Source organism: Cynocephalus volans, chromosome 3, assembly GCF_027409185.1.
Source record: "Cynocephalus volans isolate mCynVol1 chromosome 3, mCynVol1.pri, whole genome shotgun sequence".
In the NCBI taxonomy this organism is placed as follows: domain Eukaryota; kingdom Metazoa; phylum Chordata; class Mammalia; order Dermoptera; family Cynocephalidae; genus Cynocephalus; species Cynocephalus volans.
Genome location: NC_084462.1, coordinates 170,620,345 through 170,639,120, shown reverse-complemented (window position 1 = coordinate 170,639,120; position 18,776 = coordinate 170,620,345). Strand labels below are relative to the sequence as shown.

The 18,776-nt window shown below is 35.1% G+C and overlaps 1 protein-coding gene across 2 annotated transcripts in view; it reads left to right on the top strand.

The window, feature by feature from the left end:
- The window catches only part of RPS6KA5 (ribosomal protein S6 kinase A5), a 185,271-nt gene that overhangs the window by 43,150 nt on the left and 123,345 nt on the right, over nt 1-18,776 (top strand). For both annotated transcript variants that reach the window (XM_063089104.1, XM_063089105.1), the window contains exon 2: nt 17,339-17,410. In XM_063089104.1, the coding sequence (XP_062945174.1) occupies nt 17,339-17,410 (72 nt within the window). The remainder of the gene's footprint in view (nt 1-17,338; nt 17,411-18,776) is intronic.

Sequence of the window (18,776 nt, the reverse complement as noted above, 5' to 3'; positions counted from 1 at the left end):
TGGTTGAGAAAACAGTTAAAACTGAGGTAAGAGAGGAAGGGCTGGAACAAGACAGGATAAATCTAGTTTCTTTGCTCATCAGTTTTCATAGCATTAGATTATATAGTTCACTGTGAGTTTAAATTAGTATTTTTTTAAAGTAGGATTATTTTTGAAAAATGAGTTGGCAGTAGCCCTATGAAAGTAAATACATATTGTTACAAACTGATATTTTATTCAAGGCTGCTACACTTAAGTACTGATAAGAACAAAATTAGCACTATTAGCAGCATGTAGTATGGAGAATAGAAAAAGGAAAGGGTGTTGATGAAGTGCTTTCTCACAATAGAAGTCAGTGTAGAGGTGACAATAGAGTTCCAGTGGGAAAAGGAGGCTATGACTTAGGAGGAATAAAATGCAGCTGTATTTTCTTACATCAAATTGGAATCTGATCCTTGGGAATATTACTTTGGATAATAAAAACCATTTTATATCTTACATGAAAAGTATAATTCAAAATTTAACAAAAACATAAAAATAATTTTGGTAGCACTTTGGGAGCTGGAATGTTTGCCTTGATGTAATGGTTTAATTTTGTCATTCGCAAGTTATCTAGTTTTTGCTTGCCAAAATATTGAAGCCTGACATCTTTTGTAAATGAAGGTATATTTTAATTTAAGAACAAGGAATGCTGTACTGAGTGTAAATAGGACAGATCTGTTCTTTATCTTTCTAGATTCAGGTTCAAGGCATGATTATCTTTAACCTGTCAGATAATTAATGATTTATAAACTAACAGAAAGGGACCTTGCTTTCGAAAATAAGTCTTTTAAAAACCTCTATGCAATCCTATATTGCTCCCTAAATTATCTTTTTCTTCACATTTTTGTGTATATTAAGTTCAGTCATTCATTTGAGATGGACAGGAAATGAAGTATTCACATTCACTGTTCTCTTAAATAAATCTGTATGTTTTGTAATAAGTTTTCAAATAATTTGACTACAGTAAAATTGTTTACTCTTCATTGGCCATCTTCATTTGGAAATCCCATAGATATTTCACATACTTTTTTTCAATTCATAAAGTTTATGTTCACCAAATCTATACACATGTGCACAAAGCTGCTTATGAAATAGTGATGTGCTATTAAATCACATGCTATTAAAACAAAGACATAAAAACTTGCACATTTAAGAATAATGCATTAATAAACAAATAATGGGTTTTTATAAAAATGAAGAACAAGTTGTCAGATGATATAGTGTAAGATGTATCAGAAATGGTGCATTACATCAAAACCACATTGAGTTATCATTTCACCCCAGCTATACTGACTGTATCAAAAAGACTGAGAATAACAAATGCTGGTGAGGATGTGGAGAAAAGGGAACTCTTCTACACTAGTGGTGGGACTCTAAATTAGTACAGCCATTATGGAAAACACAATGGAGGGTTCTCAAACAACTCCAGATAGAACTACCATATGATCCAACAATTCCACTTCTGGGTACATACCCAAAGAAATGGAAATCATCATGTCAAAGAGATACCTGTGATCCATGTTCATCACAGCTCTATTTATAATAGCCAAGATATGGAACTAACCTAAATGTTCATCAGTGGATGACCGGATAAGGAAAATGTGGTAGATATATGCAATAGAATACTACTTAGCCATAAGAAAGAATGAAATTCTGCCATTTGCAGCAACATGGATGAGCTTGGAGAAAATTATGTTAAGTGAACTAAGCCAAGCACAGAAAGAGAAATACCACATGTCCTCACTCATAAGTAGGAGCTATGAAACAAAAAAAGAAAGACCATAATAAAATGTTGAACTTTCAGAAGAACAGACCTATAGTTACTAGAGGTGGGAAAGGGAGAGGGGGTGAAGGGATAGGGAGTCACTGGGTGAGGGACACAAAAAGTAATTATGATGTGTAATGATGAACATGCTGATAATATTGATTTAATCATCATGCACTGTACACAAATACTGATAGTCAACTCTGTACCCCATAAATATGTATAAATAAAAAAGGGCACATTTAGAAAAATAAGTGTTAGAAACTTTATATTGCTATTTAGAAATATGTGATTTTTCTTATTAAGTAAGTGTTCTTTTTTTCAGCATTAACTTTGAAAAGTAAACAAATATGTGGGCAAAACAATAGCCAAATAAACGTTAAGAACATCCTTTTTGAATCTGAAAATTTCCTCTTCATAATATTCATATTTTAAAAATACTTTCATAGTTTTTACTTTTATAGCCTATTTTTCTATTGAGGTATACAATAAAATTCACTCTTTTTGTCATACAGTGCTGTGAGTTTTGACAAGTGCATATAATTCATGCACAGCATTTTGAAAGTTGATCTTAACTTGCTTTCTGTCCCTGCTACTTTATGATCTCTTGATCACTTACAGATTATCACTGTGAACTTTAATGATTATACTGTAGCTATTCAGAATTCAATGATTTTAGTAATTTCCAGTGTTTCTCTTTGTGCCTAGTAGAATTAGTGAATAACATAGTGGGGAATTTACTTTTTCCTCTTACAGTGCCTTAGTGTAGACTTTATCATTTCTGGCCTTGACTGTTCTATCAACCTGTGCATTGGCTCTTGCTGTCTTCCATCTCAGTTCCTTTCTAGTTTATCTTCCACACTGCTGCTGCTATTTCTAAGGTACAGAACTGATTATTTTAATCCTCTGCTTAAAATCTTTCACTGACTCCCCATTGCCTTTAGGAATAAATACATTTTCAAATCAAACACAAATTCTTTCATGAATTAGTTCCTGCCTGGTGTCTTGCTGTGCCTTCTTTCCTCTTTTGTCCCATGCATCTTTCTGCACTAACTGCAGATTCCCAGATAAGCCATGTTCTTTTTCTTCTTGGTGCTTCCATATGCTTTTCTTTCTGACTTGTAGGCTTTTTTCCTACCGTGCTGTTTGTTAGCTGCCTAACTTCCCTAAACCTTCACATGGGGTAAGATGGTGTCTTGTGCTCTTCTGGTACTCTGTTTACCTTATACCACTCTAATAGTGCTTGCCCCTTGGGCTTGGTCACTTGCCTGAGTGTCTCCTCTGGACCCTATGCTGCTTGGGATCAGGGAGTGTGTCTGTTCAAATCTTGCCAGTGCTTTGCACAATATTTGGTACAAGTAAGCATTCAGGATGGATGTTCAATTAGTAGACCATGTAGTTACATGTAGAGTATGATGACTACGTGAAACCTAGGAAATAGTAAGGAGAAGAAAAGTGTATTATTGCACCAGAATTCCTTATATGGAGGGAACTGCATCGGGGGCATTGCCTTAATATCAAGCTCCCTTAGGGATAGGGAGCCCTGTGAGTATGGATGTTAGCTGAGGCTGAGAGATCAGAGAAGTGGAGGGAAATAAGGAGACAGATTTATTTGGTTTTGTTGCTAATAAATATGGAAGGAGAGAGAGGAAAGGAGGAAAGTCAGAAAAATGATGTGAGGCGCTTCCCCCAAGGCTGGATGTTGGAGAGACAGATTAAGAATGATCCTTCTTCCATCTCCTTTTGCTGGAGTTGTTTTCTTTGTTGCCTGGCATACCACTCCTCTGCCTTTCTTCAGAAATCTTTCACTGAAGTCTGGTATGCTAAGGAATACTTTTTGCGTATGTTTGCTTTTTGTTTTTGTCTTTTGTAGAAGTCAAACAAAGATTTGTGTCCTGTCTGGATTGGTTCCGTGCAGAAAAAAGAAGGTGGCTGAGTAGCTCCAAGGGTGGGGGGTTCTGGGAAGGTCAGCCCTCCTAGTAATTGAGGGAAACCTTGGCAGAGAGGGAGGCTTTGGACTTGCATAGGCCATGGCACTGCAGGATTTGAGTCTGTTTAGTCGATTTTAACCACTTAACTACTAGTATACATAACCACTAGTATACATACACAAAAAGAAAAGACTGGAAATGAACACACAAAAATAAGTAGCTAGTATTAGCAAGGTTTCTCCAGAGACTATGTCTATTATAGTACATAATACAAGAAAAATTTTTAAAAGATGAAAATGTCCACAATATAGTGTCATGATCTTATTCTCACCAGAACTTGGAAATTAGAGATTAATATTGAGATTTCTTTAATATTGAAGGTGCTGGAAAGAGGAAGGTGAAACTAATTGTTGAGGAATAGGGAGTGAGGACTAGTACTGAAATTCTTTTTTTTTTTTTTTTTTTTTTTTAAACCCAAAACACGAACTTTTAAATTAACATGTTAGGCTTTGTTTTCCTCTTTTTTATTTTTATTTATTTATTTTATTTATTGTTTTAATTGATAGAGTAATGTCTCAAAGAGAAAAAAATATAAATAATTGAAAATTGGATACAGTTTTGAATAGACAAAATTTAAGTTTTAGAATGATGGTGTTCTGTAGATCATAGATTTGTGATAAATTATGGCTTAATTATTTCAGTTTAGCTGCAACAAGCTATAAGTTTCTATACTTCCTGTTGTATTCACAACTAAATCTCACAATGTTGCTTTTTATAACTGTTCTCCCTTTTTTTCTGAAATAAAAAATATCAGAAAATCATGACAAGGTCACAGTATACTTATTGCATTTATGTTTTGCTGTTAATTAAATGTGCCTTTATAGTGGTAAATAGGATTATTCATTCAGTATACTAGGTTATTATGCTATTTGTGTTTTCTCTTCATGCCCTGATTTCACGTATCCACCTATAGTTATAATCAGAAGACTGATATACTTAAATGATACCTTTCCATGGTTGAGCATAGAATTAGAAAAAAAGGAATTGATTGAATGTTCTTTTTTTTTTTTAAATTTTATTTTGTCGATATACATTGTAGCTGATTATTGCTCCCCATCACCAAGACCTCCCTCCCTTCTCCCTCCCCCCCTCCCCCCCAACAATGTCCTATCTGTTTGCTTGTTGTATCAACTTCAAATAATTGTGGTTGTTATATCTTCTCCCCCCCCCCCGGTTTTTTTTTTTGTGTGTGTGTGTGTTTTGTGTGTGTGTGTGTGTGTGTGTGTGTGTGTGTGTGTGTGTGAATTTATATATTAATTTTTAGCTCCCACCAATAAGTGAGAACATGTGGTATTTCTCTTTCTGTGCCTGACTTGTTTCACTTAATATAATTCTCTCAAGGTCCATCCATGTTGTTGCAAATGGCAGTATTTCATTCGTTTTTATAGCTGAGTAGTATTCCATTGTGTAGATGTACCACATTTTCCGTATCCACTCATCTGATGATGGGCATTTGGGCTGGTTCCAACTCTTGGCTATTGTGAAGAGTGCTGCGATAAACATTGGGGAACAGGTATACCTTCGACTTGATGATTTCCATTCCTCTGGGTATATTCCCAACAGTGGGATAGCTGGGTCGTATGGTAGATCTATCTGCAATTGTTTGAGGAACCTCCATACCGTTTTCCATAGAGGCTGCACCATTTTGCAGTCCCACCAACAATGTATGAGAGTTCCTTTTTCTCCGCAGCCTCGCCAGCATTTATCGTTCATAGTCTTTTGGATTTTAGCCATCCTAACTGGGGTGAGATGGTATCTCAATGTGGTTTTGATTTGCATTTCCCGGATGCTGAGTGATGTTGAGCATTTTTTCATATGTCTGTTGGCCATTTGTATATCTTCCTTAGAGAAATGCCTACTTAGCTCTTTTGCCCATTTTTTAATTGGGTTGCTTGTTTTCTTCTTGTAAAGTTGTTTGAGTTCCTTATATATTCTGGATATTAATCCTTTGTCAGATGTATATTTTGCAAATATTTTCTCCCACTCTGTTGGTTGTCTTTTAACTCTTTTAATTGTTTCTTTTGCTGTGCAGAAGCTTTTTAGTTTGATATAATCCCATTGATTGAATGTTCTGATAGCTAAACACATGAAGGCTTGAGAGCATGATACAGCCATCTCCATGACAGGCATCTCCGTTCTAGGCATCTTCATTCTAGAGGATGTGATGTTTGAATCGACTGGTTAGGTTTGTCCCCTGGGCAGTTCTAGAAACACATTGACCATTCTGGAATTCTGTTTTTTAGTTTTCATTTCATCCAGTCTGTCTTGTTATCCATTTGTTAGACATTTTAGTTCTTTTGATTAGGGTAGTTCAAGTTTTTCTAGTCTGCTTACAGTGATTTGTATCTCTTAAGGTGACTTTGCATAAATCTCATTTCATCCTCTATGGTATATTTTAGCCCAGCTGATTTGCTGAGGCATTCAACTCTTGCTTCAATGCACTGTCTCTTTGGTACTTCCTTCAGAGACCATATGTGTACATTAGAAAGGCTATATATTTGATACCTTAATATATCCTTATCCTTCTCTCAGTCCTTAAATTCTTTTAGCCCCTTCTACCTTGGATCCCATTATTTATCACTGCTTCAAGGACCTGCTCCCCTAGGAGCCACCCCTCCCATCTCTACTTTTTCCAGCCTTTCTCATAATCCCTTTATCCATGGACCTTCTCTCCTATCTGCCTTCTAAGCTGGAAAAAAACTTTCATATTATTCTTTTCCATGTTTCTTCTGTTCCATTCTTTTATATCCTCATTCCTTGAGCAAAATTGTCTATATTCTTTTAAGGGTATTGTTTTGTTTTTTTCATCCCCACCCTTACACCTTGACTTTCCAGTGTAGACTTGAGGCTCAAGCTTTGCTTATTCACATACTTTTAGGTTGGGGCTTGGATATTTATTGTGGGCAGTTAGATGCCTATTAGATGAATATTGACACTAAGGAGTTTCAAATCATCTTTAGAAGGTTGGATGTGATTTGGGTTGCACCGTTATCGAACAATTTGATGATCCAGGATATTATGGCTCCATAAGATCTCCTTGCAAATGCCATGGTTCTTTCCGCTAATTTGTTGTTTTGATCCTGGAACAAATTTTCTAGCTTCCCATCTTATGGCCATGAGTCCCTGGCATCCAGCCAATTATATTTGACCTCAGAGTACAAAAGGTGGTCATTTCTGTGATCACTATCCTATTTAGCAGTCACATCATGGTCTGTTTAAAGATAGGTCATCATGCAAATAACTCATCTTTTTTCTGTTTTGACTATTTGTTTTATTGTTTTAAATAACCCCTCCACCTTTTAAACTTTGAAAAATATAGAAAAGTAGTTTCCTTTATTATGCTATTGGAATCTAGCTTTTGCTCTCATTCTTCCACTACTAATGGTTCTTTTAAAAAATCACTATTGACCTGATTGAACCTAGGCTGTCTCCGTCTTCATCCACTTCCATACTCCTGCCACATTTTTCTTCATCAATACTTCTTTTTTATTGACATTCTGTTTTTCCTTGGATTCAGCATGTGGTTACTTTTCTAACCATATCTCTGTCTCTTTTTCTTGCTTCATAACTCTAGGTAATCATAAAGACTTGCCTTTCTTTGTGTGTTGTTTCCTGAAGGGCTTCTTAGAGCTTTAGCCATTGCCCCTCTCCTAATGACTTTGTGCATGATGTCTCTGCAAAACTTTAGTTCCTTGTCTAGGGTGGCCTACACAACAGCCCTTTTGGGATGTTCTGCCATCACTTCAAAATCAGTGTGGAAACCCAAAAACTTCCCCTTTTGACTTCCATATTCTGTAACACTACTATTCACCAGACCTGCATTTCTTGTACTTTACAGATGGGCTGTCTTAGTCTGTTCAGGCTACTATGACAAAATACCTTAGACTGGATAATTTATAAGCAACAGAAATTTATTTCTCACAGTTCTGGAGGCTGGGAAGTCTAAGATAAGGCACTGGCAGATGCAGTGTCTGGTGCAGGCTCTCTGCTTTGTAGATAGTGCCTTCTAGCTGTGACCTCATGGTGTAAGGAGCCAATAGACTCCTTCAGGACTCTGTTATAAGGGCACTAATCCTATTCATGAGGACTCTGCCCTCATGACCTAATTACCTCCCTAAGGCCCAACTTCTCAATACTAATAAATTGGGGATTAGATTTCACTGTACAAGTTTTGAAGGGACACAAACTTTCAGACCACAGCAGGAGCCAATAGGGAACAAATGGGACCGAAGTTTAATTTATCTTTGAAAGTGGCACCTGATCTGTTTGCTTTTTGTAGTCTCAGCACCTAAGACTTTGTTTCTTGATGGATGTTTCTTGAACTGAACATTACAGTGATTCTTGGGTTCATTCTTTTCTCCTCATTTTAGTTTCTACTCAGATCAGACCCTCATTTACACACATCCTGTTTAGTGCAATAACCTCATCATTTTAGCAATAGTTTTTCCTTGCTTCTATCCGTATCTCATACTACTACCAGAGTAATTTTCCTAAAACATTACTTTTATCATGTCAAGAGCCATTGCTTATGGATTCAATTCAAACTAATTAGTCTGACATTCTAGGTTTTGAATCAGCTAGCTCCATGTATCTATTTTATGTTATATTTCTACTGTTTTTCCCACATAAATTCATTAGAGCTTATTAGAGCATTCCTTTTATTATTCTGTACTAGGAACATAGTTATTCCCACTTATACCTTTGCTTCAGCTATTCTTCTAGCCCAGAATTCCCTAGCCATTCTCTCATTTTTGCCAGTACAAATCCTGTACTTCTTAGCTGAAGACCTAATAGCAAGCCCAGAGTCTAGCCTTTAGTAGGCACTCATGAATGTTAAATGAGTGAATGAAGACCTGTATTCTCAATGAGCTTTTTAAACCAGCTTCCCTTGATAATGATATTCTCCTTCTTATGCACAGACTCCATGAACCTGTTTATTAAATTACATTTCTCACATCTTATTGCAAGTTTAGTAAATGATTAATTCATTGAACAAAATCTGGTGTATGAGCACCTTAGTTGTATACTGAGAAATGTATTTGAAATGGTTTCAAAAGCGTTATTATTCCGTATATTTCTACCTTAATTGTAAAGTGTTTTTAAATTAAGCCTTTTCTTAGCTTTAATAAAAGTGAATCATTGGATCTAATGAAATGATTTCAGCACATCCTCCGTGCAATTACATTTGTGCAACTTAGCAGAAATTATGGCAACAGAGTGAAAAATGTGTTTTTACTGATTGTTTTTCTCCGTAAGAGTGGGAAGTTCCAAGTTGAACATCTCACAACTTTAAAAAGAATGACCATAGATAATATGCATTACAAATTATAATTGTCTGAAAAGTTGGGTTAAGAAACCATTTATCAATCATAGATTTGTGGCTGAAATCCTGTAAGAATATGCCAAAGATTAATAATAGTTACCTTTGAGTGGTGGGCTTGTGGGAGATTTTCAGAGTCTACTTCAGGCCTATCTATATTGTCTATTTTTTAAAATAGTGAACCTGGATTATCTTATAATGAAAAGGCAGCAACAAAGTTTTTTTCTAAAATTGAGGAAGTTTTTTTTTGGATGTTAGAAATTACAGCAATATATTCATAAGTGACCTAATTACTACATTCAACAAATAATATTACAATACAATTATCTCAAACAAATACACTTAGGTTTAATTTCACAGCATTTAAACTGCCTCCAGAGTGACTGAGGCACCATTGTTCCTCCCTCCAGCCATGTATGGGTTTTCTGTACTAGCAATGAAGCACAGGGTACATACAAAGTAACACAATCAATTATTATGGTTTTCCTCAGGTCAAGGCAGAGTTATGGAGTTTTTTAAAGTTGATGAACACCTGATCAAAAAGTTGGGGACAGGCTACTGCAAGTGGTAAAGTCAACACCTTGGTTACTTGACAACAATAACAAAGTTATTAATCTGACAGAAAAGACAATTTACTATTTTTAAAATTAGATCAATCACCACGTCACACCCATTAGGATGTCTGCTATCAAAAAAACGGAAAATAGAAAGTGTTGGCCAGGATGTGGAGAAATTGGAACCCTTGTGTGATGGTAGGGGGAATATAAAATATGGAGATTTCTCAAAAAACTAAAAATAGAATTACCTTTTTTTTTTTTTTTTTTTTTTTGTCGTTTTTTCGTGACCGGCACTCAGCCAGTGAGTGCACCGGTCAGTCCTATATAGGATCCGAACCCGCGGCGGGAGCGTTGCCGCGCTCCCAGCGCAGCACTCTACCAAGTGCACCATGGGCTCGGCCCATAGAATTACCATTTGATCAAACTATTCCACTTCTGGGTATATGTCCATAAGTATTAAAAGCAGGGTCCTGATGAGATATTTGTATACCCATGTTTATAGCAATGTTATTCACAAATCTAAAATATGAAAGCAACCCGAGTATCTATTGACGGATGAATGGATAAGCAAAATGTGGTATACATGTATGATGGAGTATTACTCAGCCTTAAAAATGAAGTAAATTCTGACATATGTAGGAACATGGATGAAAATTGAGGCCATAATGCTAAGTGAAATAAGCCAGGCACAAGAGGACAAATGATTCCACTTATATGAGATGCCTAGAGTAGTCAAAGTCATAGAGATAGAAAGTGAGGATATTGGTTGCTAGGCGCTGGAGGGGAAGTGGGAATTATTGTTTAATGGATATAGAGTTGCAATTTTACAAGATGGAAAGAGTTATTGAGATGGATAGTGGTGAAGATTGCACAACATTTTGAATGCATTTAATGACACTGAACTGTACACTTAAAAATGGTTAAGATGTTGAATTTTATGTTATATGTATTTTTACCACAATAAGAAATTAGAAAAAGTTACATCAATCATATTTTCCCACACTGCACATAACCATATTAGTATTTATTTATTAATTATAGAAGGAGCTGAAGGAATCCTATTTAAGTGCAAAGTGCCAATTATTTTTTATCATGTAACATAAGATTTTTTGTTTAAGAGCTGTTAATTCAAACTGTTTTTTAAATGAGTTATTTAAATGTTGAAATTCAAGTTTTGACAACTTTTTTAAAAAAATCAATTAGTTTCTCATAGAGAGATTAAGTTCAGTCTCAGAAGTGAGTTTCTAACCAAGGAGTATGCATTATAGGATAATAACACTAATCAACAAGTGAAGGATTTTCAGTGGATAGTTTCTAATATTTTAAGAAAATAAAATTGATTAGAATTGCTTTGTGAAGCGTTAAAATAGTTTATACTTTTCTTTTCTAAATGATTAAACTTAGTAATACATTAATTTAAAAATATTCGAAGTGCTTTTGATGAGAGGAAGATGTCTAAACTGATTAAAAATAGAGCCAGGTCTACACTAGACCTTGAAAAAATTTAAAATGTTATTTTAGTCCAGGTTTACTAATATTTAATAACTGATGTATGATGTGGGCATCAGAATAGATGCCAGATATAAACAACTGATATGGTCTTACTGCTGTGTACCGACTGACTAGCTCTACTCTGTTTTTAAAGTTTGTTGATGTTATTATTTTGTGTAGTTGTGAAGAGTTTTCGCAAGGCATTGTTTCTCTGGGAAGGAGTTAATCCTTTTAGTTAGGATTTAGAGGTTGAAGGTGAGGTTTTGGTGCCATTATGCTCTTATAGCCAGAAACTCAGAAATGCCCAAACCCTGCTCTGCCAATCTATTCTTTTCCCTTAGGAGTCATGGGGGGATCTGTCTGTAAGGAACAGTAGTAGTGGGAATCAGAGTACCACTTTAGTGAGAGCTGTGCAAACTTCCAACACACCAGTGTAGCTTTTACTCTTCAATAAAAGTTGCATTGGTGCAGATAGTTTAGGCTTAAGGCCTAGGTGGGGCCTCCTACTTCCCTCCCAACTCCATCTAATCATAATCATAGGACCAGCATATTTAAGTGTGTGGCTTAGGTTAGAAGGGAGAACAAACCAGTGAGTGAACACCAGGTGTCTTAGCTTCATGTTTCTATAACAAAAATACTGTAAACTGGGTGGCTTAAACGATAAACATTTATTTCTCACAGTTCTGGAAGCTGGGAAGTCTAAGGTCAAGGTGCTGGCAGCTCCAGTGTCTGGTGATGGCCTGCTTCCTGGTTTGCTTTTTCTATTCTCACATGGCGGAAAGCAGAGAGAGGGGAAGCATGCTTTCTCCTGTCTATTCTCATGAGGGCACTCATCCCCTCTTGAGGGCTCCACCCTCATAATCTCATGACCTCTCAAAGACTCCATCTCTAAATACTATTACATTGGAAATTACAGTTTCAACATGTGAATTTTGGGAGGGACACAGACATTCAGACATTCACCAGGTTCCAAGAGAAACCTCGAATCTGCTTGGCTGACTACTATATATGTTGAAGGGAGAAGTGCAAGAGAATGGCTAGTCTGCCCTAGAGAGTCAGGCAATGCCAGAAATTTGAGGCAAAAAGCAAAAAGACCTTGTGTAGAGGTTGATCTTTCAACACAATGACTTCACCTACTAATTGTGCCTGTTCAGAGTTTTGAATAATTAGATTAGTAACTTCTCTTACCTTTGGGGAGAACTAGAAAAGGGGTTGGGCAGAGGCATGCCTGGCATAGGAAGAGGAGGAAAGTTCTTTTTCTCCTACTGTGGTGTATGAAGAAAGACAATGGACAATTCTATCTATCTCTTAATAGTTCAGGCCTGTTTCTCATAAAGTCTGGTCCCAGGCAGGCATGTAGTTCCACATCATCTGATCAATTTATTTTAGACTTTACTAAGGCATGTGAGTGACTTAAAAATGCAGAAGATTTCACGCTAGAGGTGAAATAAAATGTGTAAATATTTTAAGTCTTGTTCTAATAAATGTTAGTATTGTTGCTTGGAAGTTTGAGCTCTTAGGTTAACAATTTAATTAAGAGAAATGTAGTTTATTTTTAGTCTTTCATGCTCAAAGGCTTTAATCATAATGACAAAATAATAGCATAGAAATGAGAACTATTTAGACATCTAGACTCACATGCTTGAATATGTGTTTTTCATTGCTTAGGATTCTAGATAATACGACATTTACCATTTGCTTTTATGTGTTTTATCATTAACACAGTGAAAAAAATCTTTATAATTAACAGATTATCTGTATAATTAACAATTACTCTCATGTAAAATATGATAGAGCTTCCTATTGATTTGCTTCCATATGTGTGCTCACTTATTTTGCCTAATAGATATAATGTAAAAAAAAGAATCAAGATCTCTGAGACAGGCCTATATCATAGCACCTTATTACATTTTATTTTACTTTGGTTACCTTGTGAGGGCAGTGGTTGAACTTAAAGTAGAAACTACTATTATAATGTTGACTAGGAAAACTTGCTTCTTGCAATGTCTGAATAAGACTCACTATTGGAGGATTCCTTTTCAGAAAACAACCATAAAACCTGGACTTAATACAAAAAATAACTCTCTGAAGGCATTTGAGAGTAAAAAGAAGCAGACAGGCTTTGGTGGGGAGTACAGAGTTGGAGGGAGGGGGAAGGTGAGAAATGAAAACATATGTCCGCACAAAGACTTCATAATAGCCCCAAACTGCAAACAACATAAATCCATCAATCACATTCCATCAACTGGTGAATAGAAAAGCAAATTGTGGTATATCTATACTATGGAATACTACTCAGCAGTAAAGAGGAATGAAGTAGTAACACATACACAAAAACCTGTGTTAAACTCAAAAACATTAGGCTAAGTGAATGAAGTTACATGCAAAGAAACTATGTATTATATGATTCAATTTTTATGAAATTCTAAAAAAGTTAAAACTCTAATGAGTGGAATTAGATTATTGGTTGCCTGGGCCAGTGGTTAGGGAAGTGATTGGCTTTGAAAAGATATCCAGAAACTTTTCAGGGTGATAGAACTGTTTTATATCTTGATTGTGTTGGTTTCATGACTCTACACATCAGAATTCATCAAACTGTTCATTTAAATGGGTGAATTTTATTGTATGTAAATTATTCCTCAGTAAAACTTAAAAATATGTTAACTTGTAGGTTTTTGGTGCTCATATGTCTTCAGTTAATTTTCCCTTTGAGCAAAAAATTGACCCGTGAACTGTTAGCTTTTATTTCTAGCACTTCAAAAGCAGAATAAAAAATAAAATAAAATCAGGCTTAGATGTGGAATGGTATTGTTTTGTTATATAACACCAGTGAAATTGTAATTAATTTTATTACATTAAAAAGTTAATATTTTTCATATTTTTCTTATCTTCAGGATGGAAAGACATGAACCAAAGGAATGTTTTCTGACAATCCCAAATAATAGCTTTGAGGACCATCGTTAGGATTAAGATCTCTGTATCCTACCCTGTTGCAGTTATAACTGCTTGGTCTCCAAATGAGATTAAGACAGTGACGATAACATAAAGGAGTACATTGTGACAAACTCGATCTTTGGTCCTGTATCCCAATCTGAAACCTTGACGTTGGTGAGCCGGGCTGGGTCACATGGACCTGCTTAGGACTTATCGGTCCCTTTGCTCTATGCAGATACCCTTAAGCTTGTTTTCTGGAGTCTCACCATTCTTAAGCAAGAAAAGGCCAGGAAAGGTAAACTCTAGGAGAAACTTGAGGTGGAAAAGAGTGTTGTTTATTTCATAAGCCCAGGGGTAAGCTCTTTTTAAGCCCAGCATTCTTGAGTTTTCCTAGGACCTGGGACTTCAGGTATGGGAGAGGTCTCCCAAGTTCAGCCTTATCTCACCAGCCACCTGGGAACAATCTTGATGGAAAAGCAATCCAAAGAGTAAGTTAAACTCTCAGCTGCTAAGCCAGCTAGAGGAGAATTCAAAGACAACATACCTTGAAGATACCAGAGCTGACTATTCATCACCTGGAAACCTTCACTTCTGAGTACAGAAGGCATCAGTGCCCTTCACTTTGAGCCCTGTCAATTCTTTTTTTTCTAGGGATAGGAAGTTGGGGAAGCTTGAGCTCCCCAAGCAAGCAAAATATTAATTTATGTCAGAAAGAAAATAATAGAGGGAGTAGATTATGAACAAAAACAGCCCTTCACAGATCATCTGAAAGATCTTTGTGAATGACCAAGGTTTCCTGGATGGTATACTTTGTAGAACAAAGTAGTTAATTTATAACCTTTTAAAATTTCCCATGAAAATAATTCTTTGTATTAAAAGATAGTTCATTATCTTCCTAGTCTAGCAGCAAATACACATATGGGAAAAATATAGTGTATGGACAGTGCTTTTGGAAAGCTGGGCTTTTACATATCTCAGTAAATAAAAGATGAGTCCTAAAAGAATCAGGAATAATTATTTTTTAACATATATATAACTCTTTAATAATGTCTTAAGCTTTTTTTCATAATAACAGAATTTAACATTCAATTAGAAGATAGCCAAACCATTATTTCAAAAGCGATTGTCTATTGTGAGCTTGGCTTTTAATATAATCTGCTTAACATACTATAGAAAGACATGCAATTGTGTGTTGAAGATATTACCTATGTTTTTGGTATTTATTTTACATCTATATTGATGTCAGTGTGAACTCTAGGCTGGGCAATGTACATTGATTTGTTACCACTATAAAATTATGCATTAATAGTCAGACTCTTAAAAACAGAAAGTAGAATGGTGGTTCCAGGGGCTAGTTCTCAGGGAGAGAGGGGGAATTGTTGTTCCATGGATATAGAGTTTGTTTTGCAAGATGAAAAAGTTCTAGAGATCTCCTGTACAACAGTGTGCATGTAGTTAACACTACTAGCCTGTGCATTTTAAAATGGTTAAGGTGATAAATTTTATGTTATGTTAATTTAGTTAAACTTTGGAAAGACACTGAAATTACCCCAAAAAACTTTTAATTCTGGAAGGTCTTAGTTGGGTCTAATGTTTTAAAAGTTGTAATCCCAAAGCATTAGTTTATTTACAAACACTTATAATAATGCTTACTGGCATACAGTAAGCACTGTATAAATTTAACTCATTTAATCCTCATCACAGCTCTGTGAGGTAGGTATTATTTTATTTTCTTTCACTTTATTATGGACCTTTTCAAATATTCAGAGAATTTGAAAGAATTGTATGTTGAATCCCTTTATACTCATTGTCTAGATTCTGCAGTTAACATTTTCTTGTATTTGCTTTATGACATATCTATTCATACCTATATTTATTCACCAATCTATTTTTTATGCATTTCAAAGTAAATTAAAGACATCAGTATGCTTTGAGTATAGGTATTTTGGTTACCTCCATTTTACATTATTGGGAACTGAGACACAGAAAAGTTGAGCAATTTGGTCAAGGCCATGCCACATTTAAGTAGTAAAACTAGGACTTGGATCAAGCCTTTCTTTATTTCTACAGAGTGCTAGTTCACATAACATTGATAGGTATTATCATAAAAAATTTTGTGGTCAAATGAATTTGATAAAATCACAGCTAAATAGGACAAATAAGTTCTAGTGGTCTACAGTAGGTGCTAGGCATCTATAATTAACAATAATTTATTGTATGTTCTCAATTTGGCTAGAAAAGAGGATCTCAAATGTTCTCATCAGAAAGAAGTGATAAAGTTTTGGGATGACGAGTATGCCAGTTATCCTGATTTGATCATCAGATAGTTTATACATGTATTGAAATATAAGTCTGTACCCCATAAATATGTATAATCAGTATGTGTCAATAAAAAAAATTGACAAATGTAATATCTCAGTCTTGAAGATCCACATGTATATTTTCATAATACAGTATCTGTGCAGTTTGGCAGTAGAATAATCCTTTTAACTCTTTTTAAGCCAACCATTTCCAAATCTGTTCTCCCAGAGCCCTCTGCTTTCCACCTTTCCTCCAAACATAACTCCTATCAACATCTCGCAGAACAGGACTAGAATTCAGTAGAATGTACTTTGGAGAATGTTCACTTATAAAATATCCTAATTTTGTTTATTTAGGACAGAATATGTTTTTTAAGAGTTTATATTTTTAAACATAGTCCGAGAATTTTAGAGCTGGCAGCGATCTTAGAATTCAGAAAGCAATGCTTTCATTTCAGAGACGGGGGAACTGAGACCCAGGATGATCAAATGACTAAGCAAACTAAATCATGCCCATGTACTTAGTGGCAGAAATGGAAATAGACCCAGCCTAGAACCTGGGGATGGCATTTAGTAGACACTCAGTAAATATTTGTTGAATAAATGAATATATTTAAATCTGTCTAGTTTTCTTTTTACTATATATTATCTATGTATTTGAATTTTTATTTATTTTCAGATTATACTGGTCAGTAGAGTATATTAACATTTATATTAACTTAAGTTTTGGTACTAATGAAATGTAGTTACTAAATTCCAAAAAAAAGTTTTATCGTAATACGTAACATACAGAAAAATGCACAAAACATAGCTGTACATTTAGCAAGTAAATATAAAGTGAACCCTAGTTTAAACACCGAAGTCAAGAAATTGAACATTGCTGGTAACTCAGAAGTCCCCAAAGGTCTCCTCCTGATGTTGACCCCTTAATTATTTCTTTCTCTCTCTTTCTTTTTTAGCTAATTTAACAGGACATGCAGAGAAGGTGGGGATTGAAAATTTTGAACTCCTGAAGGTCCTAGGAACTGGAGGTAAGTCTTAAATTAATTCTTTTTTTTTTAAGAAAGAAAAAAAGGACTTGTTATTCCTATAACAAAGGATTGATATCCCCAATACAGAAATCAATGAAAATTTGAAAAGCATGAGGAATCCAATAGAATTGTCAAAAAATATGAACAGACTATTCATACAAAAAATACAAAAGGCAAAAATGGAAAGAAATGGGAAAAATTTAGGGGAATCAATCTCTTTTACCCTGCTATTGGGAATGTAAATTAGTTCAACCCTTACACAGGACACAGTATTTTAAAAAATCACTACTGTTTATAGAGAGCTTGTTACATGCTAAGTACTTTGTGAAGTGCTTTATGTTGATTGACTTATTCAGTCTTCACTCAACTCAGTTGATATTCAATGCACGTCCTTTGTAATAATGGACAACCCAAGATCTTTTAGAAACCTAGCAATAAGGGTTTGGTTAAATGGAACAAGGATCTCTCTGTTCTATAATCTGTATAATAGGATTAAAATTATCTATATTTACTAATATTTTGGGAAGCTCTCCAAGATGTAATGAATTAAAAAAAAATACAGAAGAGAATGTACAGTATTCCATTTCAATAATATAAAAAATTATATGAACAAACATCTACACGTCTTTTATTATTATTATTATTATTATTATTATCATCATCATCATCATCATCATCATCATCACTATTATCATTATCATTGGTGGCTAGCCATTATGGGGATCTGAACCCTTGACCTTGGTCATATCAACACCAGTTCTAACCAACTGAGTTAACCGGCGAGCTTTCTACATGTCTAAATGTATGTAGAAAAATCTCTGGGATATACACCAGAATGGTACCAGTGGTGATCCCTGGGTGGCGGAATTTCACATACCATACAGTTCACCCATTTAAAGTATATAGTTCATTGGTTTTAGTATAGTCACAGAGTTGTGCAGCCGTAACCATAATTAATTTCATAATACTTTCCTTACCTCAGAAGAAACCCTGAACCCTTTAGCTATTACTTCCAAGTTCATCATCCTCCCAGCCCTAAACAACCACTGACCTACTTTCTGTATCTATATATTTGTCTCTTCTGGACATTTCATGTAAGTGGACTCATGCAATACAAGGTTCTTGGTGACTAGTTTCTTTTACTTAGCATAATGCCTTCTAGGTTCATCCATGTTGTAGCTCAGTACTTCATATTTTTTATGGCTCAATAATATTTCATTGTATGTATATACCATATTTTGTTTATCGGTTCATTAGTAAATGGACGTTTGGATTGTTTCCACCTTTTGGCTGTTATGAATAATGCTATGAACAATCATCTACAAGTTTTTGTGCAAATGTTTTTGTTTCTCTTGGGTATATACCT